Source organism: Notolabrus celidotus, chromosome 4 (genome assembly GCF_009762535.1).
Source record: "Notolabrus celidotus isolate fNotCel1 chromosome 4, fNotCel1.pri, whole genome shotgun sequence".
In the NCBI taxonomy this organism is placed as follows: Eukaryota; Metazoa; Chordata; class Actinopteri; order Labriformes; family Labridae; genus Notolabrus; species Notolabrus celidotus.
In genome coordinates this window covers 37,821,527-37,849,402 of record NC_048275.1, presented here as the reverse complement: position 1 = coordinate 37,849,402, position 27,876 = coordinate 37,821,527, and the positions used below count along the sequence as shown (strand labels likewise).

The following is a 27,876-nucleotide window of genomic DNA, read 5'->3' as shown; positions in this document are numbered from 1 at the left end:
CAGCTGCTCAACAGTTCAGGGACTCCTTTGTCGTGTTTTTAGTTTCATGATGCTCCAAATGTTTTAATGGGCGATGAGTCAGGACTGCAGGCAGATCAGTTCAGCACCTAGACTCTCCTACTGCAGAGCCATGCTGTTGTAATACGAGCAGAATGTGGTTTAGCGTTATCTTGCTATATGTAAGGTCTTCCTGAAGACGTCATTGTCTGGATGGCAGCATATGTTGCTCCTAAACCTGTATATATAGTTCAGCATTAATGGAGCCTTCACAGATGTGTAAGCTCCCCATGCCATGGACTCTTATGATCCCCATACCATCAGGGACGCTGGCTTTGAACTGTGAGCTGATAACAAGCTGGGTGGTCCCTCTCCTCTTTAGAGCGGAGGACACAGCGTCCATGATTTCCAAAAAGAATGTCAGATTTTCATCAGACCACAGGACAGTCTTCCCCTTCCCCTCAGTCCATCTTAAACGGGCTCAGGTCCAGAGAAGTCTCTGTGTTTCTGGATCAGGTTTATATATGGTTTCCTCTTGTCTTGGTTTCTGCATGGTTCAGTTTGAACCTGCATTTGTGGATGCAGTGACTTCCACTACAGAGTCATGTCTGTTTTTAATGCAGTGACTTCCACTACAGAGTCATGTCTGTTTTTAATGCAGTGACTTCCACTACAGAGTCATGTCTGTTTTTAATGCAGTGATCTCCACTACAGAGTCATGTCTTTTTTTAATGCAGTGACTTCCACTACAGAGTCATGTCTGTTTTTAATGCAGGGATCTCCACTACAGAGTCATGTCTGTTTTTAATGCAGTGATCTCCACTACAGAGTCATGTCTGTTTTTAATGCAGTGATCTCCACTACAGAGTCATGTCTGTTTTTAATGCAGTGATTTCCACTACAGAGTCATGTCTGTTTTTAATGCAGTGACTTCCACTACAGAGTCATGTCTGTTTTTAATGCAGTGACTTCCACTACAGAGTCATGTCTGTTTTTAATGCAGTGACTTCCACTACAGAGTCATGTCTGTTTTTAATGCAGTGACTTCCACTACAGAGTCATGTCTGTTTTTAATGCAGTGATTTCCACTACAGAGTCATGTCTGTTTTTAATGCAGTGACTTCCACTACAGAGTCATGTCTGTTTTTAATGCAGTGACTTCCACTACAGAGTCATGTCTGTTTTTAATACAGTGATCTCCACTACAGAGTCATGTCTGTTTTAATGCAGTGACTTCCACTACAGAGTCATGTCTGTTTTTAATGCAGTGATCTCCACTACAGAGTCATGTCTGTTTTTAATGCAGTGACTTCCACTACAGAGTCATGTCTGTCTAATGCAGTGACTTCCAGTGAGTTACAGTGCTGCCTGAGGGCCTGAAGATCTGGTCCATCCAGTATTGGTTTAGGACCTTTTCCCTTTGGTGCAGAGATCTTTCCAGATTCTCTGAATCTCATTTACATGTAAACAGCTGTATGTGCAGACGCCTTCACTGTTCTCATCTTTAAAATGTTTCTCCCTCCTCAACCTTGGATGTCTTTATCCATCTCTTTAGAAGCTGCTCTTCCAGGTTCACATTGGTTCCAGTGCATAAACGTCATCCTTAATCCCTACCGCTTGCTCGCTGTGAATTGTTGCTACTTCTTGCTGAAATTTTACGAGGGGGGAAAGGAAAATGCCAGGTTAGGCTGGTTGTGTTCACACATGCAGTCCGCGCCGAGAATTCTGGGAAATTTTAGGAGCTTTGTGCATGCGTGAATACAGCTAAAGGCATGAACTCATACGACCCGTTAGTGATTATTGAAGAAGCACAGTGTAGATTAATTTGACATGAAATAAAGTCTTTGCTGCTTTTAGTAACAAACTTAATTTACACTAAAGACAGAAGGAGCGTCCCGGGTCTAAGCTGACCTGTGGGATTTGTGTTGAACCAGATGTACTCACCTAAGAAAGCATGTTTGTCGTGTCTTTTCACAGCTCACTTACTCTCACTAAATACTAAAAATCTTTGTGCTTTCATCCTGTTTTCTACTGAACTAACACTAACAGAAGCGCTGTAAAGAGAGACCACTCACCTCCGGGGTCATAGGAATGTTCTGCTTGCGAACATTGTGGTTATGTTGGTCAGTGTTCAGCATTATGACAGCGTACGCCAACGCAAAGCCTGCGTCGTTGGTCATGAAAGGAGAGCCATTGACTTTCTGCAAACACAGATACAGTACACACAATGAGACGCACAGTGAACAGTAAATCAAACCAGAGAAAGGCTTCACCCTATGTTACATAAGAACAGCTCCCCTCCTATGAAGCTGAGTTTAATCTGACCTTGCCCACATGGCTGATATTCCAGTTGCTCTCGTAGAGTGGAAAACTCATTTACAGTCACTGACTAAAATGACTCATCAACTCTTTCAAGGCCTCTATTTGTGTGTCTGTGAGCCGTCTAAGAAAAGGACATTACTAGGAATACTTTCCACATGGCTCCTCCTGCTATTCTGAGAAGTCAAATGTCCCCAGAGTCTGGTTCGTCCTTTGTCCATCGTTGTGTAAATATATATGTGTGTGTGTGTGTGTGTGTGTATGTGTGTGTCTGCCTTAACACTTGTGTCATCCTACTACTATAATCTTGAGGGTTAATCATGTGACAGGTTTGCTTGGGTGAATGGAGATGAATGACCTGCTTTCTAAAGCAGGTGGGTGTGAGCAAGTCTTCCAGTGTGCAGATGTGTAAGAAATAAATCAATGTTTTTTAATCCATGAGTCGATAGAACATCTGAAATATGGAGGTCAGTTTAATGCCAAAGCCTGCTGATACCTGATTGGTCAGTACTACTTAGAAGTTGAATTCTAAGTAAATCCAGTTGTAAGTTATCCTCTCTGTTGATCCACAGTCTTGAAATGTTGTACCCTATCAATCTGAAGACCATGTTTCTGATAATAGTTTGTGCATCCCACAGAAGTCAAGGAAATCAGCCTTACATGCCAGTTGTCTGTGAAAGTTTCCAGGAGTCTCTGGATGACAGGAGCCTCTCCAGGGAGCCTAAAGGCCTCCAGGTAGAGTCGCAGGGCCTCGTCAATACGAAGCCCCTGAAAAGTGAATGTGCTGCAAACACAAGTCCCAGATTATTGACCAATCTCATGTTTAAACTCAGACTGTAAAAGTAATATGTTAATGAATTGAACCATACTTGACAAAGCTGTCCAGAAGCTCCATGTTGTTGCGATCGCTGACGTACTCGCCAATCATCTTTTTGTCCAGTCGGGGGTTTTCTCTGAGCCACTGGGCTACCTGGTTGTTGTCGAGGGGGTCACTGAGGAGGCCTTTCTCCTGCAGGAACTGGATCCCCTTCTTTGGCTTCAGGTTGAACTGCTCTGTGCCTGTGATCAGCAGCTGGAGGAAGGGCAAACAAGGCATCATAAAGTGTGCTACTGGATTTATTAACATTCGTCGTGTAATGCTGCAACAACTCCAGATCAATCGCCAACTCCTACCTTTTTCTTTGTTCGTATGTCCAACAGCTCCTGGGAGTCAGGGGAGTACGTTGAGAACCGATGGGGCTTTTTGGGGACTCTCTTTTCAGCTAGAGGAAAAAGAACATTTATACAACAACCAAGAGTTTTCATCATGATGCTCAGGAAAACTGCTTCAAAGTTAAAGTCCCACCAGGTTCAGTGTCTCCATCCTGTCTTCCTAATTTCATCTTTTCTGCCATCAGATGTCCGCTGGTCGGGGGACACACTGGTGCCGTCTTAGTTTGTAGAAGTCCGTTGGTGCTGCCTGGTCTGTTAGGATCTGAAGACAAAGGAAGAATGTGTCACATGAAAAAAAGGGAATGATGCACTGAAGCTTTTCTGCTTTATTAGATAGGACAGCTTGAGAGAGGGACGGGACATGTGAGGAGAGGAAAGTGAGGAAACCATGGTGGGAACAGAATTGATACTACTACCTGTAGCTGCTCTACCACTTCAGATTAACCATCACCCCAACCTTCCTGACTCTTATGTATGACGCTGAAAGCAGAATAGGTTCTGGGTCCCTACAGTTCAAAGTCTATAAAGTAAAAGTGTGATGTGTGTACCAGCTGAAGAGTCTGTTCCGTTTTTGGCTGACCCTTCTCCGTCTGCCAGTATGGTTTCGTTCTGGTCCTGCTGAGCCGTGTTGTTGACAACTTTAGCCTGGCAGTGGGCTTCTGTGCTGTCGATGACTGTGAGCAGAGCCTCCAGTGAGAGGAGGTGTGTGGTGTAGAGCTGCCCTGACACTGGGAAAGCATTCTGTAGAGAGAGGAGGAAGACAAGGTGAACAAAATGATGGATTTAATCAAACATAAAATCATCTTTAGTGGCTGATGTTATTCATGAGACCAGACGGGTGTTTTCATGATCACACCAGCCAAAGAACAGCATAATAATGACTTGACTGCAATTGTATACCACAAAATATGAAACTGGAAGAGGTAACAGTGTTTGCTACAAGCTTGAAAAACACAATGAAAAGATTTTCATAGCTGCAAATCATTTGAAAGATCCAGTGTTTTATGTTTTTAGATCTATCTAACCACTGGTTAACTCATATTCTTAAGACAGCAGATTGAGTAAATGAACACCCTCCCACTGACAAACTTTGCTTCATTTCTAATCCTGGAGTGTAAGAGGACGGCAGAAAATGACCCTCAGATTTTTACTATTACAAATTAGGTGATTGAATGTGTCCAAACATTTAAATACTTGGGGTTCCTCTTAAATGAAATACTTCTTTTAATCATCATAATGAGAGTCTAACCAAAAAACTGAGGATGAAGCAACAAATGCTGTTTTTATTTTGGCTGCTTGAAAAAGCTCATTCTAAACCACCAGTCAAAAGTTTGGACACACCTTCTCATTCAATGAATTTATTCACTCTAATTAATTTCAACATTGTAGATTAATACTGAAGACATCAAAACTATGAAATAATCTGGTTTTACCATAATCTGGATTACAACAGTAGTCAAATAGGGCTATCCATTGTGTACTAACCCTACCTCTGAACAACACAACTGATGGTCTCAAACACATTAAGAAGGCAAGTCATTCTACAAATGAACTCTTGACAAGGCTCATGTTCATTAGAAACCATTCCAGGAGACCACTTCATGAAGCAGACTGAGAGAATACTAAGAGTGTGCAAAGCTGTCATGAAGGAAAAAGGGGGCTACTTTACAGAATCTAAAATATAAAACAGATTCTGCTTTGTTTAACACTTTTTTGTTCATTCAATAATTCCATATATGTTCTTTCATAGTTTTGATGTCTTCAGTATTAATCCACAGTGTTTACAGTCATTACAATAAATACAAACCCTTGAATGAGAAGGTGTTTACAAACTTTTGACTGGTAGTGTATCTGTAATCGCTCTGGTCTGGTATTCTTTACATGCATGCTTCCTCAGCCTCTCTTAAAATGTTGGACTCGGTGTCCCATGATGCACTGCGGCTTGTTTCTGGTTTAGGATTCTGCACACATCACTGTGGCCGTTTTCGAAACGGCCTGCTACTTACTACCTACGAATGTAGTAGACAGTAGGTACAGCCTACTACATACTGTGTTTGAATTTATTATGTAGTGTGACTGTTCTGTTGGATCTGGTCTGCAGTACGCTGGGCCAGACGTCAATGAATTTCTGGTTTCGGAAAGCGGAAAGCTGATAAAGAAACGTCTTCTTTAGCATCACTTTTGATTTAAAATGTTAGGAAGTGGTTTATATGTAATTTAATCATTTTCACAGCACCTAAAAACTGAGTGCCTGAAAAAAACAAGAGAAAATAAAAAGCGGAACGAGTGCTGTGCATTGTGGGAGACAGTACAGTACGCGAGGCAGACTGTGGAATTTCCTGAATCAGAAGACATCCGGGGAGCTTTGGCATACTGCAGTCTGCCCTTGTTCCGTACGACTTACTACATACTGAATTTAGAACAAATCAGCACGTACTGCTAGTATAGTAGGCGGTTTCCAAAACAGCCTGTATCTTGTATAAAAAAGGTACACAACAGAAGGATGGAGCATTGGTGTATCTTTCTCTATAAGGCCGTACTCCATGATCTGCCGTCTTATTTATGCTCCTTATTGACTCCTAAAGTCGTCAGTGGCTGTAATCTTCAGTTTGACATTCCTCGGACTCGCTCTGTTTTTGGTAAAAGTGCTTTTAATGTTTTTGCTCCCTCATCTTGGTCTGAGCTTGAAGCTCATCTAAAACTGGTAGTTTAATTCGATTGGAGGATTTTAAAACAAGGATAAAGGATCATCTGATCAGCTTCTGCACATGATTTACTGCTTAACACTGATAATTGAATGATTGACGTAATAGTTAGTTGTTATTGTTTGTTATTTTTTTGTCTTGTTCTCAGTGTGAAACTTTTTATGCAGCTGTATTAGCCAGAACTCTGTGGTAAAGAAGACTTTGTATATAAATAGGAATATTGCTGGTTAAATAAAGCTACAATAAAATGTTTTTTAAAAAATCCTATGAAATTATGTTAAAAATAAAAGTCATTATTTTATGTCATTCATTCAAAGTAATGAGGAAAACCAACACATGTTAATTTAAGATTGGCCTATCCCTCTAATATTTGCACAAGTATTGACTCGTGATTATTTGACTACAGAGTGGAGCTGGGCGATATTGAAAAAGATGTTATCACGATAACATTTTTCAGATCAGTTGATATCGATAATTATCACAAGAAATATCAAATCATTATTTCATGTATATTCAAAGGCAGATCTTTGCTCCTGAGTGAAAGTTGTTAGTTTGTATCTGGATTTAGTTTTCTCATAAGTTTCTTGAATCCCTCATTTTTGACGGTGTTAAAGGGGACATATCACGCTTTTTTCATCAATATATATTGGTCTAAGAGGTCCCCAAAACATGTCTTTAAAGTTTATGCTCAAAAAAACACTTTGAAATCAGATTTTGGTCTGCCTGAAAAGTCCTCTTCTTCATTCCTCATCAGAACACTCTGTTTTCTCTCTGACCACGCCCCCTCAGGAAGTGGATGTGCCTCGGCTCTCCAGCACGTTGATCTAATGTTTACATGTTGGCTGAATATACACGGCTGCTCAGAGATCACGTTACTTCAACCCTCTGAATCTGATCCTGACGGAGAGGCGCCTGTAGCAGGACCTTTCTGAAGGATTGGTCACAGATTTAGTGTTTCTTGTTGTTTTATTTATCAGTATGTAGACGTGTGTCTTGGTACACAGCTACGAACATGTAGCTATGTGGCTATGCTAACTAGCGCTAGCACTTATCCATGATAAATAAAAATCATCCACTAGATCTTCAAATCTGCAGACGTGGGGAGTAAAACCGACCTCTGCCAGAAAGGCAGCAGGACCTTTCTGAAGGATTGGTCACAGATTTAGTGTTTCTTGTTGTTTTATTTGTCAGTATGTCGACGTGTGTCTGGTACACAGCTACAGCTACAGCTACAGCTACAGCTACAGCTATGAACATATAGTTATGTGGCTATGCTAATTAGCGCTAGCACTTATCCATGACAAATAAAAATCATCCACTAGATCTTCAAATCTGCAGACGTGGGGAGTAAAACCGACCTTTGTGTTTATTAAGACAGCCTACAACTAGCATGCCTCCCTCCTAAGCTCCTTGTTAGCACACATGTGTGCAGGGAATGAAAAACGGAGGGGGGATTCAGTATTATTTTATACAGTCTATGGGCTGAACAAGCTCCGAGCTCTGACTCCGTGACAGACCGGATATTGTTGTTACGTAACAAAAACACTGAAGTCTGAAACGGCTGGTTTCACACACATTTACAGAAAGGTGGAGAAATCAGAACAGGGGCAGAATGGATTTTTTTCATTCTCAGGGGGTTTGTAGACATGCCAGGGAAACATATTTCAGGTAAAGAACCATTAAAAAGTCAATTTTGCATGATATGTCACCTTTAACAGGAAGCAGGTCTTTTGTGTCAGATGAGATTGTCACAATGGTTGTGGTGGACATTGGATGTGTTAGAAATGAACACCAGAAGTTGACTCTGTGCTCTTTCTTAACCCACATCCTGAAAGTGTATTTAATGAAGTGTATGAAGTTAATAGTTTCTAGGTTCCTTCGGTGTCGCTGTCGCTCGATTCAGCTGTGTTTACATTCCACTTGAAACGCCTTTAAGCCCCGCCTACATCTCACCCTACGACATGATTGGCTGTTCAATGCCATCTTTAGTTTACCTAAGTCAAATTCCTTTTGTGTTCAAGCATACCTGGCCAATAAAGCTGATTCTGTTTCTGATTCTGATCTTCTTCTTCGGTCTACTGTTGTGTGGCGTTTAAGGCTCATTAGCGCCCCCTCCCTTTCCAGTGGTGTGGGGTGTAATTACACGTTTAAATAGATCAAATTTGTATCCAACATTTGTTATATCTATATTGAGAAAAATTATATCCCGATAATTATCGTTATTGAATTATCGCCCAGCCCTACAGAGCATGTGATTGAGTGATTTTCATACGGGTGATGTTACCTTAGACAGCAGCTTCGTGAGGTCCTCAAACAGATTGGAGCAGTAGAAGTCACTGTCGTAGTTGATGTAGAGCTCAGTGACGAAGCTGGGGATCCTCCACAGCTGCACCAAAGCCTCCAGAGCCATCTCCTTCATCTCATAAGGCATCTTAGTGTTCTCTGACGTGATGATGTCCATCAGTTTCTTTAGGTACATCTACAAAGTCAGCACACAGGGTAGTGATTATTAGTCCATCAGGATCGGTTTAACCATACATCTAAAGTTGGACTGCACATGTCACATCAGATTACAGAGAATAAAGATGTTTGATGTTTCCAAAAGAAACATAACAAACTAGTTTCACAATTACCTCCAGCTGAAACTTTAGATGCATTCTCATGCCTTCAAAAAGCAAGAAGCAAACTCGTATAGAGGCAGCATAGAGGTTCATACGGTCCACACTCAGCAGCTGAAACACAACAAGAACAATGATCAGAAAAAGATGCTCCAAGAAATAAGTAAATACTCACTTTGAGGGTCCAAGAACAAACACAAATCCATATTTTAGTATGTCATGGATTTCACTGGAGCAGATCCCTCAGCTCGGTGTTTAAGAATGTAAAGTGAGAGTCTGGGCTGCAAGACTCTAACAGCTTCTAAATTACACAAATGAGCTCTCAAAGATATCAGTCCGTCACTTATGGGAAGATTTGTTCGTACAAATTCAACAACCAACTCATTTATGAAACATCTCCCAGCATTAGATCCTATATTCACCTGTACCTGGAAGAGATGTCTGCAGAGCTCGTCTTTGACCAGTCCCAGTAAAGATGGGTAATTAGCAATGTGTCCTGATTCAAGTGCTACAGTCAGCAGCTGCAGGCCCATGTGCATCATGGCGTCAGTGTTGTGGCGGTCGTGGGGACTGGTCAGTGAGATCAGGAAGCGGAAGAGCTCCCTTAGACATGGCAGGCCATAAGGAATGAGGGAGGCTCCTAGAGAGGAGACAAAGGGAGGGCACAGGTTAAGAAAAAGCTGTATTAATGTAAAGACACTATTTACAGATCATCAGCACAGAACCTGTAAGAGGTTCAAAATGTCCTCACCGTCTCTCTGTGTGAGCTGTGTGAATCGGACTCCTCGAGGGTTGACGTAGTCCATGTCGTGGACAGAGGCGCTGTCTGACCCCTCTGTGATAGAGTCTTTGTCCTCTAAAACCTCTGGGATGGATTCCACTGAGGTGGACTGCACAGGCTCAATGGGCCTACCCTCAGACTGGACACAAAGGGACACAAACCATCAGTGAATGTGAAAGTCACACGTTAGTCCACAGAAGTCGCTTCAAGACACGACAACATGAGACACTGAGAAAAGTTACTGATTGTGCAAATACAACGTTTGTGAACATCCGTACCTGTGCATCTGGAGAGCCGGGCTCGACTCCGGGGAGGGTGGTCACTGATGAGCTGCAGTTCTCTAAGTCAGACAGGTCTTCCCTGGACGTGGCTTTGGAGCAGGTGTCCAGGCCGCTGTCTGTGGTTGTAGGACTGGAAATGGATGAGCCAGCACTGTCTGAAGGTGGTAGGCTAGAGGAGGACAAGCCTGGCTCAATGAAGGTGACGCCACCTGACGGGAAGGAAGCCAAACATCATCCAAAAGCCAAAATTAGCATCAACATGTGTTGTTGGAGGTAGATTTCTTATGACTTCTTATGTCCTCATGTGAAATTGGAAGACTATTCTTTTCTGACAAGAAAAAACCTGCAGAATTTGTTGTGATTTTAGCTTTAAGGAAGCTCTGGAAGCAGGCTTCAGGAACACAAGGGTGACGTCACGGAGACTACATCCATTTATTATACCGTCTATGTTTATGTGACAGGGTCAGAAATGAGGATTCTTTGTGTGTTTGTAATTCAATTTGTATTTGCATGTACATTTTAGTAATAGTTTAATGGATTTCTGTGTTTTTATGCATTTGTGTAATGTTTTCTCTTATTTGATTTTATTATGTTTTAGATGTTGGTTTAGTCAGTTGACAGTGTCTAGAAGGCACTGAACTGGGACCTGGTGAGTCACACCTCCACTTTTAATTAGGTCATCAGTAGCAGGTGTGGCAGAGGCTTCGGACAAGGAGAACAATACAGGGATACGAATCAGGACGCTGGGTGCATAGCGAGAGACGGTTCAAACTGAGCGAAGGACGAGACGCAACGGGTTCACAAAGACACAGAAAAGGAAACAGGCGACTGTGTGCGGAGACGGAGATCCATGTGATCGACAGCCGGCGCGCAAAAAGAAACGCAGCATGGAGACGAGGGATCACCAGACTAGGAGTGTCAGCAGAGCAGCTAGGGTTCGCCAACGCTACTTCAGGCAGGCCTGGGTCTGTAGTTGGAAACTCTGTACCAGGAAAACCGTCTCTTTAAAGGAGTCAACGTGAGGCGGGCCGCGTTGAGCAGCAACGTGGAGAAAGTTCAGAGACAGTGGAAGGATGGTTCCACCTCAGACTCTGACTTTAATTTGACTTTGCTAATTAGTATTTTATTGTTGCAGCTCGTTATTACACCTGTCACTTGTTCTGGAGTCTATTTATGAACCTATGGTAATATATCAGATCATTGTGCATTTCAGTTTCCTGTCTGGTTTTTAACTCTGCTCCCCCTGATTTAAAGAACCTGTGTTTTTTGTTTTTTTTAAAGAGTTCTAGGCTCCACATTTTAAATCCTAGGTGGCGTTGTTGGCATCTTTTATTATTATCAGTGTGTTTTACTTTAAAAGTTTTTAGCCTGGCCACATTTACATCCAACATTCTTTACTTTTGATTCTTCTAGCTGTTTCTCTTGTAATTTTAAGAACTCACAGAAGTACCTTTTGCAAACTTTTAAAATAAAAGCACAACTGATCTCATATAAGGAAATAAAGTGGCCTTAAATCAAAGCACCATAAATAACTTTATGAGGTCATCTTTTCTCTCAAGGTTGAAAATAAATTGAGTTACTTACACCCTTAAAAGAAATTCATCAAGCATTCCAAGCATTATGAATCGTACCGTGAGTAGAGTGTGTCGTTACCTCCTTAGTGAGAGTATCGTGACAGCAGTTTGTGTCCCCTACCTGAAATGTTGTTGTTACTGAGGGTGCTGGTCTGCGTTGGGTCCATCTGACCTGAGGAACTTCGAACCATGTGGCGAGGTGGCCTCGGGGAGCGTTTCTGCTTCTTCCATTTGGATGACTCACTCATCCCGCCAGCACGCATCTTCAACTGGAGGAAACAGAGCAGATCACTGAGGAACAGGTCTAAAATGATCCTCACTGCTGGACCGGCATGCCTACGTTAGTAATCAAAGCCATGATCAGACAGGATGCTTGATGTCTCTGAAAAACCTCTTATTGCCACACAGCACAGATGTGGAGGAGAAGCTTATTCTAACAGGTGAACTGGACTGACTGCACTTCAGATTGTTTCCAGGAGAACAACAGAGCATGTGAGAAAAGGCTGTTGAGTGAGGATGAGTAAATGTCCTCAAGTGATGTCACATGAGTCAGCTTTGTTGGAGGCTGAAGACAATCTATTCATAAGTCCTTGATTTTGCTCGGGGCTAGAAGCACAGGGCTAAAAGAGGTTTTATATGTTACAGACATTTACACACTTGCTTTAATGTGAATTCATCCTTCTAATTGTTTTAACTTCTATTTTATTATTATTTCTAGTTTTTATCAAACAAATTAATTGTTTTCAATTTTATTTGATTATTTATTGTTTTAATTAATTAATTTATTTTCATTTATTATTTTAATGATCTTAATTTATCACTTTTTCTAATTTTCTCAATGTGATGTCATCCTCTAATTCTGAAAACCACTTTTATTGTCCTTTTAATGCTTTTATTTATTTATTATTATCATTGTGTATCTATTTATTTTTATTTATTCATCCTTGAAAAACCTCTTAAACAAAGATTTACTGGTCTATTGTCACACCACTTCATTCTGTTTCATTTACGTTTATCTTTTTAACCTCTGGTGTTGTATTCTGTTTTGCATTGTTAAAATTCCTCCTCACTCCCTGTCTGTTAAAATGTTTACTTTTTAATCCAACCATGCTTTGTTTGTCAAAGCACTCTGTAAACATTCATTTTTAAAGGTGCTTTATAAATAAAGTTATTACATTATCATCCACATTTCTCATGGCAGCTTGAAACTCTTACACTTGAAACTTTCATAATGCACTGTATTAACAACACTGCAATCCTCCTCCTGTGTGATTCATGTTTAACACCAACATTAAAGGACCCCCCTCGCCTGTCAGAGTAACTCTGGTTCTGTGACAGATCAGTGACGTGTCTCACTTTGGGAAGCTGCTGACAGAGGTACTATAGATAACATCCTGTTTCATCATGTCTTATCACAAACAGCTTCAGCACAGATTTGCACATGACGTTGCACTGAAAATGCACGGTATGAACATGCAAACAGAAGCTGTAAATCTGCTCTGATGTGAGGTGATGTTGTTTCACAGGGTCCTGTAAGGCCCTGTCTCAGGCTGACTGCGTTTGTTTCTTATAACCACGTATGGTCTCAGACGCTGTCCTCTATCTGCTCTGTGATCTATCCCTGAAAATAAAAACACACAGACATGCTTTGTGCTGCATCAGCTCAGAAACAGATGGGGGGCATGATAGCTGAGGCATGACATGGCTCATAAGAAATGTGACGTGAGCGTTCACAAGCACAGACATGTTATAATGAACAGGATGAAGACTGTGCAGAATCATCTACGCTCCTTCTCTTCCCTCAATAACTGGATTATTCTTCATTACAGCACATTTCTACTTCTTCAAGACAGATTCGGACTGCAGATGTGGGGGTTAGTGAGGTCTCAGAAAAGGATAAGGGGACAGGGGTGAGGGAGAGAGGTTCTCCAGCCTAAATACTGAAAGTCATCTTCCTTACCTGCACTCGTTTGTTTTTCCACAAGATATTGTAAGCCTCAAAGAGAAGGGGAGCGGGCAAGTGCCCGTGATTAGTGATGGGTAACATGTCAGCAGTGGGACCAACACAAAACACTCGAGCATACAAGCTGATGCATGATGGGAGGTGTGATCCATACAGGGCGGGGGGGGGTTAGGGGGCACAAACACAGCCAGGCTCTAACCAGCAGAGAATGAGCAGCCAGCTAACGAGCAGGCAGAGTGAGGGGACAGGCAGACAGAGCATGCACACAACAAACACCTCTGGAAGGACTGCTTCCAGCTTCATGTGCAGGTTTCTTTGAGGGGTCACAATTATGCTTCATCATAACTGCTTTCAGTTATATCTAGGTTTGACAAAAAGACTTCCTCCACTGACAGAGAGCACGCTGCTGCAGACGGGATGTGTCCACTCAGGCCAGACTCTGCTCCGACTTCAGAAACATGGTTTACCACCACATCTAAAGTCACTGGAGCCTGGATCTAAGTTGAATGGATTTGTTTGTGGTATTCCAGGACAGATTCTTAAAAGTGAGTTCTGAAACCCAATCATGTCCAGACCATTCTAACCCAGGGCGGCCCACTTTGGTTAGGGTTAGCGGCGCCGTCTTATGCTGGAGTGGCATTAAGTATGAGAACACACAACTGAATAGCAATTATGTCCCCTTCTGTCTCCACCAATCACATCTACTGTAACTTCTAACATTCAAGAGCGGCAGCGTATACATCTCAAGTCTTGGGAGGTAGAGCCTTCAGTTCTCAGTTCCCTCTCCTTTGGAATCATCTACCAGTCAGGGTCAAGGAGGGAGGCACCCTCTCTACTTTTAAGAGTAGGCTTCAAACTTTCCTTTTTGATACAGCTTATAGTTAGAGCTGGATCAGGCTTGGACCAGCTCTTAGTTATGCTGCTATAGGCTTAGACTGACAGGGGTACTGACACACTAGGGTCCTGTCTTTCCCTCTCTCTCCTCTGTCTGCCTGTCTCTTACTTTAACTCTCCCTGTCCCATTAAAGTGACTAACCATAGACCTTTCTGGAGTCCCTGAGCTCCCTTGTCTCGTAGGTTCCTCTGGATCTCTGCTGCTGTGGACGTGCCAGACTCTACTACTATCCGTCTCCCCACTATCATCTCTCTCTCTCTTCATCTCCCTCTATCCCTCTCTCCAACACGGTCTCAGCAGATGTGTGTCTAACATGAGTCTGGTCCCTGGTCCGGTTTCTCCCTATCTATGCCTCCTTCAGAGATACTTAATAAAATGATCTTGACTGTGTTTCACAGACATTGGCTGTAAAATAAATACACTCATGGTCATTAGGATGCTCCAAGAATTATTAACACAAGCTGCCTTTTAATGTGTTTTAAACGGCGCCATTTCATGCTCATAATACTCTTGAAGCCATTTAACAGTCAACCCTTAATATTAGCATTTGCATCAGCCAGAGCAGCTTGAATGTGAGAGTAACTTAAGTGATACTTAAGTGATAGTGTTTTAAATTCAAAAGCAGAATGGCAGGGACATGTTAAAAACCTTGAAAAACCACCGATGTTCAAAAGCAGCCCAATGCACCATCATGCACTCCCATCAAACAGCCATGTTAAACCTGCGTATGACAGTGCACTACGCCAGAAGACAAATCACACGGGGCCAGTTAAGTACCCTCTCTAGGCCACTCTGACTCGTGTTTCTACGCTGCTCTGCACAAATGAGATCCTGAGTGTCCAGGATACAGGATGAGGTCTGTGGGAGGCAAAACAGGCAGACACAGAAAGATGGGCAACTCAAAAAAAACTGAAGTTTAAAACGGGAAGAGTGAACTCAAAGGGCAGGAATAGGGCTTCATTAACAGACACAGGAGGCGGCAGCAGGAACATCAGAAATATGGATGCTAAAGATTTGTTCGTCTTTCTCTACATCGCTGAATCAATCAGTGCCATCCTGCCTGAGAAGCTGTGAGTGCGTAGAGTAGTATATCTCACAATCTGAGGCTGTGATAGTATTTCACATGTCTTAGCTGGTTCAATGATGATATGAAGTCATGTACTGTATTTACAGAGAACATTCAGACGGAAACTAGAGAACAGCACGATGACCATGATGATGATGAGGAAAACAAAGACAATAAAAAAATGGAGGAAAGGGGAGCAGACTGAATTCACACTCAACATGTCTCTTCTGTTACCTTCTTCATGTTGGCACCCACATAACTCTTGGCCTCCTCTTTGAACTGTGGAAGCCTGCAGGAAAAAACAGAGTTAAATAAAGGCTTCAAAAAACTGTCTCTCAACATTACTGTCAGGCTCAGCTTTCTACAAGTTGAAGGAAAGAAAGAAAAGAAAGAAAGAAAGAAAAGAAAGAAAGAAAGAAAGAAAGAAAGAAAGAAAGAAAGAATCTGTGACTTCACAGGTTTTTATGCAGCAGGTGTCGACTCCTCTTCAATTTTAAAATCTTACAGATAGCTCAGCTTGCTGTGTGTCTTTAGACTGAGCATCACCATGGTGTGTCTTGCTATGTTTAGATTATTGCTTTCATCTGTTTATCTTTATTATAGTTGCTTTTTGTCTTATGTTTTCCATTTTTGGAGTTCTATTTAGTTAATCTGGAGGGAGTATGTGTCGGGGTGGGGGGTTATTTGTTGTTTTGTATTTCGTATGTCATCTGTGAGTTTCTTTGTTCCAAAAAAAAAGGAAAATGTACCAAGCTCTAATTTTAGATGTGACTGTTTTTCTATTTGAAAATCAATAAACAAAGTTTAATAAAAACATTAAAATCTTACTGATTCATTTTCATATTTTTAGTTTGCAAGAGAGTCCAAAAACTGTGAAAACAAACCACCCCTCTGTTTGGTTTCTCTGTGGGTCAAACACACTGATTACCCGTGTAAGATGCTTGATTCTGATTGGTTAAAACCCCTTGACGATGGTTATTAACTTTCACTAACATGAGACAAACTGATCACACGTCATGTCAAATCAATCCACAGGAAAGAGTTCAGACACATTTAGCTTCTGCTTGTTGACACCATAGACCGTAAGGTGAGGTAGAACCGTCACACTAAGTTTGGTTGAGTTCAGCATTTCCAATATGGCTCCCGCCGACGATTGGTACAGATCATCAAATGATGAATTCACTTATTTAATGCCAGCACAATTAGTCTGCTAAATAAATCTTCCGTTTTGCACTTTGTGTTTGAAGTGAGGTTACTTATTGATGTACTTTCCTCATCTAATACATCAAACAATTAAGACAGACTGGAATGTGAGACGTGTCCTGAGCATCCTGAGAGGCAATAACACGGTGGGAATCTCAACATTTAAAACCTGAGCCAATAAACTTTCCAGCGTTTGATGAGTAATGTTGGCTGCTGTTCTCAAAGCATCTCACAAAGAGTGTGTGAGTGTGCGTCACTAGGTTTGTGTGGACTCTTGAGCTTTGCTGGAAAATGAGATGTCACCAGCAGTCACACACACACACACACATACACACAGACAAACAAAAGGAGGAGCAGGCAGCCCCCCTCCTGACATTAAGTCAGCGTTAATAGAGTGTTGTCTTGCGAGCCCGATTATTGGATGATCTGTGGGTCCAACAGATTAACATGCCTAATACTTTCAGCAGGCAATCTAAGAGTCCTTCTGAGGAGCTGAGGAGAGCTGCTGCTCATTATTCTCTGGAGGGTGGTGGAAGGGGGGCAGCCAAGACCCTCTCACATCTCTATTATCCTGGGTCTGTGGACAAGAGGGGGGCTGGGGTTGAACAAGAGCAAAATGAGATGTGAGGTGAGTGTGTGAGTGTGAGCAGTATCAGAGGGATACTGCAGTAAAAAGGCCTCACCAAATGTCCCTCTCATGTTCATGAGCAGGACTGTGTCTGTTTACGAGCGTGGCTGCTGAGCTTCTCTTGTTAAAGGATCTGATAACAAGGTGCCACTGAAGAGTCCTGCCAGTAAATCAAAACAGGCCAAGAATGATCGGAGGGAGCGTCGGGGAAGGGCGACAAGCTTGGCAAAAACCAACACCGGACTGCTCTGGACGGACTGTAACCCATCTCTTTGTGACAAATCCTGCATCAAATAGTCTCAGTGGAGACACACGCCCTCAGAGAGGGGGCGGCAAAAAACACAAATGCATCTGAGCTGTGTTTGTTCTGCAGGTGTGCTCCCTCACATGCAGATGAGCAGAGAGCCTTTTTTTGTGGCTGATTTTCCTGATTGCTTCTGTCTGGGATCGCCAGGGATGCTGATTCTGCGTGTGTGCGAGTGTGAGTGTGTGAGTGTGAGTGTGTGTAGGTATGCCTCTTAGTATTTATGGGGCTGGCAGCTTTGCCGCTGAAGCAGAGGCCTGCTTCATCTATATGCAGATCACGCGGTGTGAAGCTCAATTGGCTCATCCGCTTGTCTGTGACTGAATGTGACTGGCACTCTGATGCATCTGGACAGGTTGGTGGGTGTGTGTGTGTGGTGTGTGTGTGTGTGTGTGTGTGTGTGTGTGTGTGTGTGTGTGTGTGTGTGTGTGTGTGTGTGTGTGTGTGTGTGTGTGTGTGTGTGTGTGTGTGTAGGGGGTGATGGGTAGAGAGGAGCTCTTATGCTAAATGCCAAAGGAGAAATCATGTTATGGCATTAGTGAATCAGTGGCCCATTGACCCTGTGCACAGTACCAAATGAAATTCATGAGCCTGGAGGGGAATAATGAGGCTTGAGGGACCGATATATGCAGATAACCACAGATCTGTAATCCAGAGGTGATGGAGGCTGCAGGTGCAGTCTGTCCTGCTCTTCCTCCACGGTACGACAACTTTTCATTCGGGGTGTAGAGAACTCTCCTTCCTCCACATAAAAGCAGCATTCTTGCAAAAATTTCATTCCTATAAGAAGAGCTTCTTTCCTCTAAAAGTGTCCATGAAACATAAAATTGCAAAAGGAATATCAAAAAATGTGTAGCTTAGCGGTGTAAGCCACGCCCCATTTACAGGGGCTATAGACCTTTTTGCAGTGGTCGCAGGTTCGACTCCTGGCCTTGAACATTTACTGCATGTCTCATACAATGAAATAAAATAATAAAAAATTAAAATTAAGTAATAAGATAAAATAATAAAATGATGATAAAATATAATAATAAAATTACAATAAAATAAAATAATACAATAATAAAAGTGTAATAAAATAAAATAATAAAATTATGATAAAACAAAATAATAAAATAAAATAATAAAATTATGATAAAATAAAATAATAAAATTATGATAAAACAAAATAATAAAATAAAATAATAAAATAAAATAATAAAATAATAAAATAAAATAATAAAATAATAAAATAAAATAATAAAATAAAACAATAATAAATTACAATAAAATAATAAAATAAAATAATAATACAGTCATGGCCAAAAGTTTTGAGAATGACACAAATATTACATTTTCACAAAGTCTGCTGTTTCAGTTTTTATAATGGCAATTTGCATATACTCCAGAATGTTATGAGGAGTGATCAGCTCAACTGCAATTCATTGCAAAGTCCCTCTTTGCCTTGAAAATGAACTTTATCACCAAAAACACATTTCCACTGCATTTCAGCCCTGCCACAAAAGGACCAGCTAACATCATTTCAATGACACACAGGTGTCACACACATTAACACAGGTGTGGGTGTTGATGAGGACAAGGCTGGCAAACAATCTGTCATGATTGAGTGACTTTAAAAGGAAGATGGTGCATGACACCATTGTTCCTCATCTGTTAGCCATGGTTACCTGCAAGGAAACACGTGCAGCCATCATTGCATTGCACGAAAAGGGCCTAACAGGGAAGTTTATAGCAGCGAGTAAGATTGCACCTCAGTCAACCGTCTATCCAATTATCAAGAACTTCAAGGAGAGAGGTTCAATTGTTGCCAAACAGGCTCCAGGGCGCCCAAGAAAGTCCAGCAAGCGCCAGGACCGTCTCCTGAAGGTGTTACAGCCGCAGGATCGGGCCAGCACCAGTGCAGAGCTTGCTCAGGAATGGCAGCAGGCAGGTGTGAGTGCATCTGCACGCACAGTGAGGCGAAGACTTTTGGAGGAAGGCCTGGTGTCAAGGAGGGCAGCAAAGAAGCCACTTCTCTCCAGTAAAAACATCAGGGACAGACTGATATTCTGCAGAAGGTACAGGGACTGGACTGCTGAGGACTGGGGTAAAGTCATTTTCATTTTTTCCGATTGTTTGGGGCATCTGGAGGAAGGCTTGTTCGGAGAAGACGAGGTGAGCGCTACCATCAGTCCTGTCTCTTGCCAACAGTGAAGCATCCTGAGACCATTCATGTGTGGGGTTGCTTTTCGGTCAAGGGAGTGGGCTCTCTCACAATCTTGCCTAAAAACACAGCCATGAATAAAGAATGGTACCAGAACGTCCTCTGAGAGCAACTTCTCCCAACCATCCAAGGGCAGTTTGGTGATGAAGAATGTCTTTTCCAGCATGATGGAGCACCTTGCCATAAAGCAAAAGTCATAACAAAATGGCTCGGGGAACAAAACATTAAGATTTTGGGCCCTTGGCCAGGAAACTCCCCAGATCTTAATCCCATTGAGGACTTGTGGTCAATCCTCAAGAGGAGGGTGGACAATCAAAAACCCACAAATTCTGACAAACTCCAAGCATTGATTATGCAAGAATGGACTGCCATCAGTCAGGATTTGGTCCAGAAGTTGATTGACAGCATGCCAGGGAGAATTGCAGAGGTCTTGAAAAAGAAGGGTCAACACTGCAAATATTGACTTATTGCATGAATTCTGTGTAATTCTCAATAAAAGCTTTTGATACTTATGAAATGCTTCTAATTGTATTTCATTATACCATAGAAACATCTGACAAAAACACCTAAAAACCCTGAAGCAGCAGACTTTGTGAAAATGTAATATTTGTGTCATTCTCAAAACTTTTGGCCATGACTGTACAATGAAATAATAAAATAAAATAATACAATTCTAATTATATAAAATAACGAAATAATAAAATAAAATAATACAATTAAAATAAAATAAAATAAAATAAAATAAAATAAAATAAAATAAAATAAAATAAAATAAAATTGAAAAAATACATTTGGGACTCGTGAACAGCTGAGAGACCTGTCCTTCCACCCACTGTTATGGGGAATGTAAGATCTATCTACGATAAGGTGGACGAGCTAACCCAGCACCAGAGGGAATACTGGCAGAGTAGCATCATGCTAACAGAGCTAACACCGGACACGAACGCCACATTGGAAGGATTTCACCTGCTGTGGGCGGACAGGATACAGGAGAGCAAGACTGAACTAACTGGTGAAGAAGGCCAGCTCAGTCCTGGACCCTGTGGAGGTGGTGGCTGACAGGAGGATTATGGCCAATCTGACGTCTCTGATGGACATTTCTTTTTTAGATATATATTCTGATAGATTAGATATATATTGACATAGAGTGGTCTAGACCTCCTATGTTTTGCTATACAAATAAAGATTGATTGATTGATTGAGAGTGCTTGAAAGCTACGAATGCACCATGCTGCTACAAAATGATGCAGAATTAAAATATCTCTACAAGATAGAGATCTTGCTCGAGCCCTTCTTCTAGATTTAAGAAAGCTGTGGGGAACAAGAGAGGACAAACCCACCGGGCAGTCTGGGAGAAGAAGGATTCATTTCTCTAATTGTTGTGCATGAAGCATGTAATGTTTGAGGTTATTTTATTGACCTCAAATGTGTTGGGTTAAAAAATGACAAGAACTGTTTCTTTTACCATGAATAACACCCGAGAGCAGAACTCAGCAGTCTTAGAGACTCAGCACATCTTCAAGCTGCGTCTCTTTAGATGCAGAGATATCAGCCGTATCTGAACGCTACCTCTACTCAGCACCCCACCCATCTCCACCCACTGCAGCCTCATTCATTTACCTAGAGAACAGTAGCTGCACCATGTCCACCAGTGTGTGTTCAGCTGACTTCCTGAGGAGCTCTACAAGCAGAGAAGAGAGACGCACATTAGAACCTTACAGGAAGTAAAAGAGACATGAAATATGGAGGATTACAGAGTCAGAGGCTTCATGAGAAAAAGACATCTCTGAGTGAAGCTTCGAGCGGTGAAGCTGTTTTCTGAAGGCTCTGTGTCAAATTAGAAACAATACCAATTCATACAGGGAGTGCCTTTTTATTCTATGCATTCTAAATGTGACCATGAGGCTGAATGCCAGGGAGTGAAAATACAATAAAATGTATTCAAAGCTGATCATGATCGCTTTGCTTGATCTACTTTTCATTGATTAATCAATACGCTTTTGGAACCTGAAAAATGACTTGACTTCACAGTAAAATAGGGAGTGCGTAAACGTTACTTAAAAGTGGAAAAACATTTTGATGTTGCTGAAAATAATTTGATTTTAATTCCATCAACATTAGTCATGTTTTAAACCGTCCTGGTTCTTCTTGTGACCCATGTGGAAGTCCTGACCTCAGGCTGGGAACCACAGAGTTAAATGAGAACACAAGTGAGCATGCATGTTAAAGTGAGCACATAATCTAACTCCAGGAGCTGCCTGAACACACCTGACGGGTTGTAACTGTGAGTCTGTCTAAAGTGTTGACTTGACCCACCACTTAGACGCATCTCAAAGCAGATCCTGAAGCAGGACTGCATGATCTCACACACAGACTCGTTGGTCAGATGAGCTCCGACAGGCGTCAGCAGCAGAGTCCTCAGGACCTGGACACAAGATGACACGACTGTATTAGAAATGTGGTGATTTAAAGAAAGGTCACAGGATGGGATCGTCACGTGTAATCATAACACGACAATTCATTATCACTAAAAGCACAGCAGGGAAAATGACTGATGAAAACAAAGAGCTGCACAGCTCTCAAACATGGACTCTGTTAGCAAAGAAAAGAGAAGAGTTTGGCAAACCTCTCAAGGAAATGCTGGGATTTAGTTTAAAACAGTAAACTTTCTCTTCTTAGTTTCCTACAATACAAAAACAATATCAATGACATGAACTGAACTGAAATTAATCTTTAATCTTTAATTGCAAAAATCTTTGTACTGTTTCTAAAATGTCAAAGAATATAAAAAAAATGGGTCAAAAAATAATAAAAAAAGTGTAAGCATGCCCCATATACAGAGGTGACGGTCCTCATCACAGGCTTGATAATAATAATAATAACAATAACAATAATGATAATAATAATAATAATAATAATAATAATAATAATAATAATAATAATAATAATAAAATAATAATTATAATAATAAAATAAAATAACAAAATAATAAAATAATAAAACAAAACAAATAATAATAATAATAATAATAATAACAATAATAAGATAATAATTATAATAATAAAATAAAATAACAAAATAATCAAATAATAATTAAAATAATAATAAAAAAATAACAAAATAATAAAATAAAAAAAAATTATACGATTATAAAATAAAATAATGAAATGAAATAATAAAATAATAAAATAAAGTAATAATAAAATAAAATATCAAAAACATAAAATAAAATATTTAAGTAAAAGTAAAATTAAAATAAAATGAAATTATATTTAAATAAAATAAAGTAATATTTAAATGAAATGAAAATAATAAATAAATAAATAAATAAATAGATAAATAATCAGAAATATGTCAAAGGTCTTAAAAACAGTGTTTTTATCCATGTGATTTCAGTCTAGTAATGAGCTTTTCTAGATTCATGATTCAATTCAAGACATACAGGAAAAACAAGATGCTGTTTCTCTCTTCCAGCTTTAAAATATCTAATTACTATAAAAATTTAAATATTTAAATATCTAAAATTGAAATATAAAATACAATAAAATACAATAAAATATAATAAAATACAGTTTTATAAAAACAGCCTTTGTACACAGTGCAGGTAGATATCTTTATCTAGATATCTTTATTAACATATTCAACTACTCTGAGCATGAATTTCCTCGTCTGTCTGCCAGTCTCAACAAAACTTCAGTGATACGTTTGACAAAGGTCTGTGTGCAGGGGAGCTGAAACACTTCACTGGATAAACCTGGACACCTGTTGAGACATTTATTCTATCAGAGTAAGAAACCTGCAGATACAACAAATAAACTAATAACTGTACCTGTAATATTTTCATTAGGACGACTTCATCGCTGGCCGGGTCTGTTCCCACAAACCGAGCGTGTGTGACAGCGTCTGCCATGTTCTCAATGGCCTCTGCTGCTGCTTCATGGTCAGCATCTGCAAACACAAACAACATTTTATCAAAGGGTGATTCAGGGGAGTCCCAAACACACTTGGTTAGCGTGTTAATAAGAGTCTAAGTAATATGAAAGTAAGAAATATAATTGAGGGCAGCAGGGAGCTACTTTTATACAGCTATTTAATACAATGCTTCAATAAAAGGCTCCCACATCACTCCTCCTTTAATGAAGACTCTGATGTTCAGGATGCAGGGACACTCTCAGAGTGGTCTGGACTCAGTTAGTGCCTGGTGCCACTAACAGTGTTGTTTGCACTGACAGTGACTTCTAACACATTTTTCTTAGTGCCCAATATTTGCTTTAATCGAGGACATTTTGCAAAGAAAATATGAAAAACCGTTGAGAGGAATCGTGTCCTGGCATTAGGAGCAGCTCCAGACCTGGAAATGTTAAACCTCACAATAATAAAGAACAGGTCTGGTTAGTTTGTCCTCAGCCATTGTCTACAAAGTTGATATTAGCAGTCCAGCCTCTTCTTGATTGTGATTGGCTGGTGAGGTGAAGTGAATTTGACAGTTGTGGTTGTGTTTCAAAAGTTGAACTGAGCCGGTGACAAACAGCTGAAGGCCATTTTTTGAGCTAATATTGTTTAGAAAGTAGGGACTGCTGACTCCAAAACCCTGTTAGTGGACACAGGCCCTTACACGTTTCAAGTTGATGTCATACACGTAATGAGGTTTTGTTAAACTGGACTACATTATAATGAAAGATGCTGTATTGTTCCTCCCATTTACATCTATGATGGTAAAGAAGCTTTCTTTGTGCAGTACTTTGATTGAGGTCATTTCGGTCTCAGCAGATGTGTGTCTAACATGAGTCTGGTCCTGCTGGAGGTTTCTGCCTGTTAAAGGAAGTTTGTCCTTGCCACTGTAACTTGCTAAATGCTGCAAAGTACTCTGCTCATGGTGGATTAAGATGAGATCAGACCATAGACTGTATAAAATATGGACGTAGTATCCGTGACGTCACCCATCTGTTCCTGAGAGCTGTTTTGAAGCAAATCGACGGCAGCAGCCATATTGGTAATGCGGAACTCAACTAGGCAGAGTGTGACGTAGTGTGAGTCTCTTAGCCAATGGCTGTGTGTTCCCGACCGGGAGTCACGTCAGTCATGTCCTTATTTGGGCAAAACTCATAATCTTAATATCTTCTTAACCGTCACGTTAGAAAAAAATTCACCCCCCATACAGTGTGTGCCATTAGAGAGATTAGCGTTGTAGGGCGAAGCCGTTTTTTGAACCAGGCTGTAAACATGTTTATCAATGCTGCAAAGATCGTCTTTTTCACATTCATGTCTATGTGGTTTCCGGTGTTTCTGCAGCCAGCCTCAAGAGGATTCTCAATGTACTGCAGTTTATATCACTTCCGCATTGGCTTCATCGTTTGAGACCGGAGTTTGCCGCTTGGATCAGACTGAGTCCTGTCTGTAAGATGGGACTGGATCTGATCCTGTCTTGATGTTGGGTCTTTGTTAATAATAGAACATAGAGTAGGGTCTAGACCTGCTCTGTTTGGAAAGAGTCTGAGGATAAAGTTTGTTGGGATTTGGTGCTATATCAATAAAGATTGATTGATTGATTGATTGATTGATTGATTGATTGATTGATTGATTGATTGATTGATTGATTGATTGATTGATTGATTGATTGATTGATTGAGACAATGCAACCAACAATGCAGTTTTTGACTGAGGAGACCCCCAAACCTTTAGTATCTATGGGTCATTTAGACCCCAAAGTATGTACATAGAAGGCACAGGTTTAGACAGAATTACCACTCACATCAACAGCAGTTACACATCTCAGGCCCTGCATTCATTTCATGATGGCAGGTTATTCACACATTAACAAATAAACTTTGTATGAAAATAGATTAATTTAAACTGTATGACGGTCCTATTTATGATTTTAACTTTACATTAAAGGTTTATTCTTTTAACTGTTTTTATAATGTGCAATAATATAATTTTTTTGGAACACTATTTATGTATCTAAAACAGCAGGTTTTTACTGAGCTGTGTCAGAACTGAAAATGTCTTCTTACTGAGCCTATGATCATTGATTTTGTAATGTGAAAGAAGATTAAATTAGAGGTATATTTGTAACTATATATACAGTTTAATTTGTGTTCACTCAGGGACGGTTTTATAAAGGCCTGAATTTGAGAAGTTATGACAATTAAAAATAAATGAAGAAATAACTTTGTGCAATATCCCTGCCACTTTAACATCCTTTTATATATATATATCTCCTTCATTCCCAGTGCTTCTGTACATAGCTAACTCAAACTATTCTGCACTTCTGTATATACTTTATTATTATTATATTTCATTCTATTTATTTGATCTTTATTTGATCTTATTTTTATTTGATTTTATTGTATTTGATCTTTATTTTAATATATTTTTATTTGATCTTCATTATATATATATATATTTTTTTTTTAATTGTACTTGTATCTTATTTTATTCCTTCTTCTATTAATATTTTGACTTTCTTACATACTGTTTGTAAGAGTTCTGTATGACCCGATTTTCCCTCCCCGTTATAAATAAGTATGTCTGATTCTGATTCTGAAAAAAACATGTGAACTGGAATCAGCTGTTGGCTAATCTTTCATTTTATCATCTGCTCTGATTTGATCAATCTGTCCCTCCCTGCACTCTGCCTTTAACTCAAAGGTTTTTTTTATTAAATGGGAACATGAACGGCAAAAAGACAACCAGTTGGTGTTATAGATAACAAAATACTGATGACCTTTCCAAAACCCTTCAAGAAGTTGTGGCGATGATTGTCAGTGAACTCAGCAGCCAATAACACGGCTCCACTAGTGCCGCACATAAACAGAACTGGACAAATCTAGTACGGTCTGTGCACATTGTCCTTCCAACCCTGGGATCTAATGACCAGATGTGGCCTTTTGTTGGAGGCGGGCTGGGACAAATTGGCTGTCAGAGCAACAGGAGCCAGTGTTTTTGAAACCCGAGCGGCCGGCCAGCTATCTGCCCGGAGCCAGCCTGTTTTCCTTTCCCATCGCCCTCAGGAGCAGCAATTCATTAACTAATAAGCACAGGAGGGAGAAAGAAGGGGGAGCGGAAGGACAGAGGGAGAGAGAGAGAGAGAGAGAGAGAGAGAGAGAGAGAGAGAAGGATTTGAGAAGAGGTAGGCAGCTTGGGGTTTAAAGTGACCCTGAACCCGTCTATGTGATTATTAGCAGACTTTAAATAAGTATAAAAACAATGTTCATCTTTCAATCTAACAGTTATCAAATGTTTAAGGACATGTAAGCTAACGGAGGCTGTCACACAGACCCGGCGTGCAGACAGTGTGGTCTGAGATCTGTGTGGTAGAGTCTGTTTCCACAGAGCAGGGCCCACATCTCTCCAGAGGACCAGGGGCAGCAACAAGCGTGGAAGTCGTGCTGAAAACATCCAACATCCAGACACAGAAAGTGGAGCCACAGGGGGATCCAACAGAATGTCAGAAGTGATATAAAACACTAATCCTTCTCTTGGCACACAGTCTATACAAGCCGTGTCCAGAGGAGGGGTCGGGGGGGCATTGTTAAAATATCACTGAGGAAAAGAGCGGCTCGGTGTGTGTGTGTGTGTGTGTGTGTGTGTGTGTGTGTGTGTGTGTGTGTGTGTGTGTGTGTGTGTGTGTGTGTGTGTTTGTGTGTGTGTGTGTGTGTGTGCCTGAGGGTATGTGGTCAGAGTCAATAGGGGGTTGAACCAGCTGCCACATAAAGCAGTTAAAGTGATATCAAACTCTGGTCCCAGAAATCAAAGACGTGTCGTGAGAGAGCGCGAGCGGCGAGGGCAGAGAGGCTGCTTTTTAACCGAGCTGCACGCCGCTGAAGGGCCAATACATCTTTAGAAACCAAACAAAGAGAGCGCTGCTTTTCCACGGTCAGAGGAGAAAATGAGTTTGTTCACCTGTTCATCTCCTGAATAGCACACGATCACCTTTCAGCCGGGCCACTCTGCTCCCTGCTTAGCTACACACTGCTCAACAGTTACTGCAGAGACTCAGAGTACGTATGTATTTAGTACTGTGTTTGTTTACGTTTGTGGAAAGAGTCTCTCTTCATGCGTTTCCTTTTTCAATGTATGAAACAAACATGACCTGTGGGATGTCACAGCCTGAGAAAGTCATGG

General features: G+C 40.8%; 1 protein-coding gene across 1 annotated transcript in view; it reads right to left on the bottom strand.

Annotated features, from left to right (window-relative positions):
- gbf1 (golgi brefeldin A resistant guanine nucleotide exchange factor 1) overlaps positions 1-27,876 on the bottom strand; it is a 130,193-nt gene that overhangs the window by 26,932 nt on the left and 75,385 nt on the right. The window contains 16 exon segments of the mRNA XM_034681656.1: positions 2,073-2,198; positions 2,977-3,100; positions 3,186-3,388; positions 3,490-3,578; positions 3,662-3,790; positions 4,077-4,269; positions 8,518-8,712; positions 8,867-8,965; positions 9,280-9,491; positions 9,603-9,771; positions 9,911-10,122; positions 11,609-11,756; positions 15,646-15,700; positions 21,370-21,430; positions 22,066-22,174; positions 23,579-23,697. Of these exon segments, the coding sequence (XP_034537547.1) occupies positions 2,073-2,198; positions 2,977-3,100; positions 3,186-3,388; positions 3,490-3,578; positions 3,662-3,790; positions 4,077-4,269; positions 8,518-8,712; positions 8,867-8,965; positions 9,280-9,491; positions 9,603-9,771; positions 9,911-10,122; positions 11,609-11,756; positions 15,646-15,700; positions 21,370-21,430; positions 22,066-22,174; positions 23,579-23,697 (2,243 nt within the window).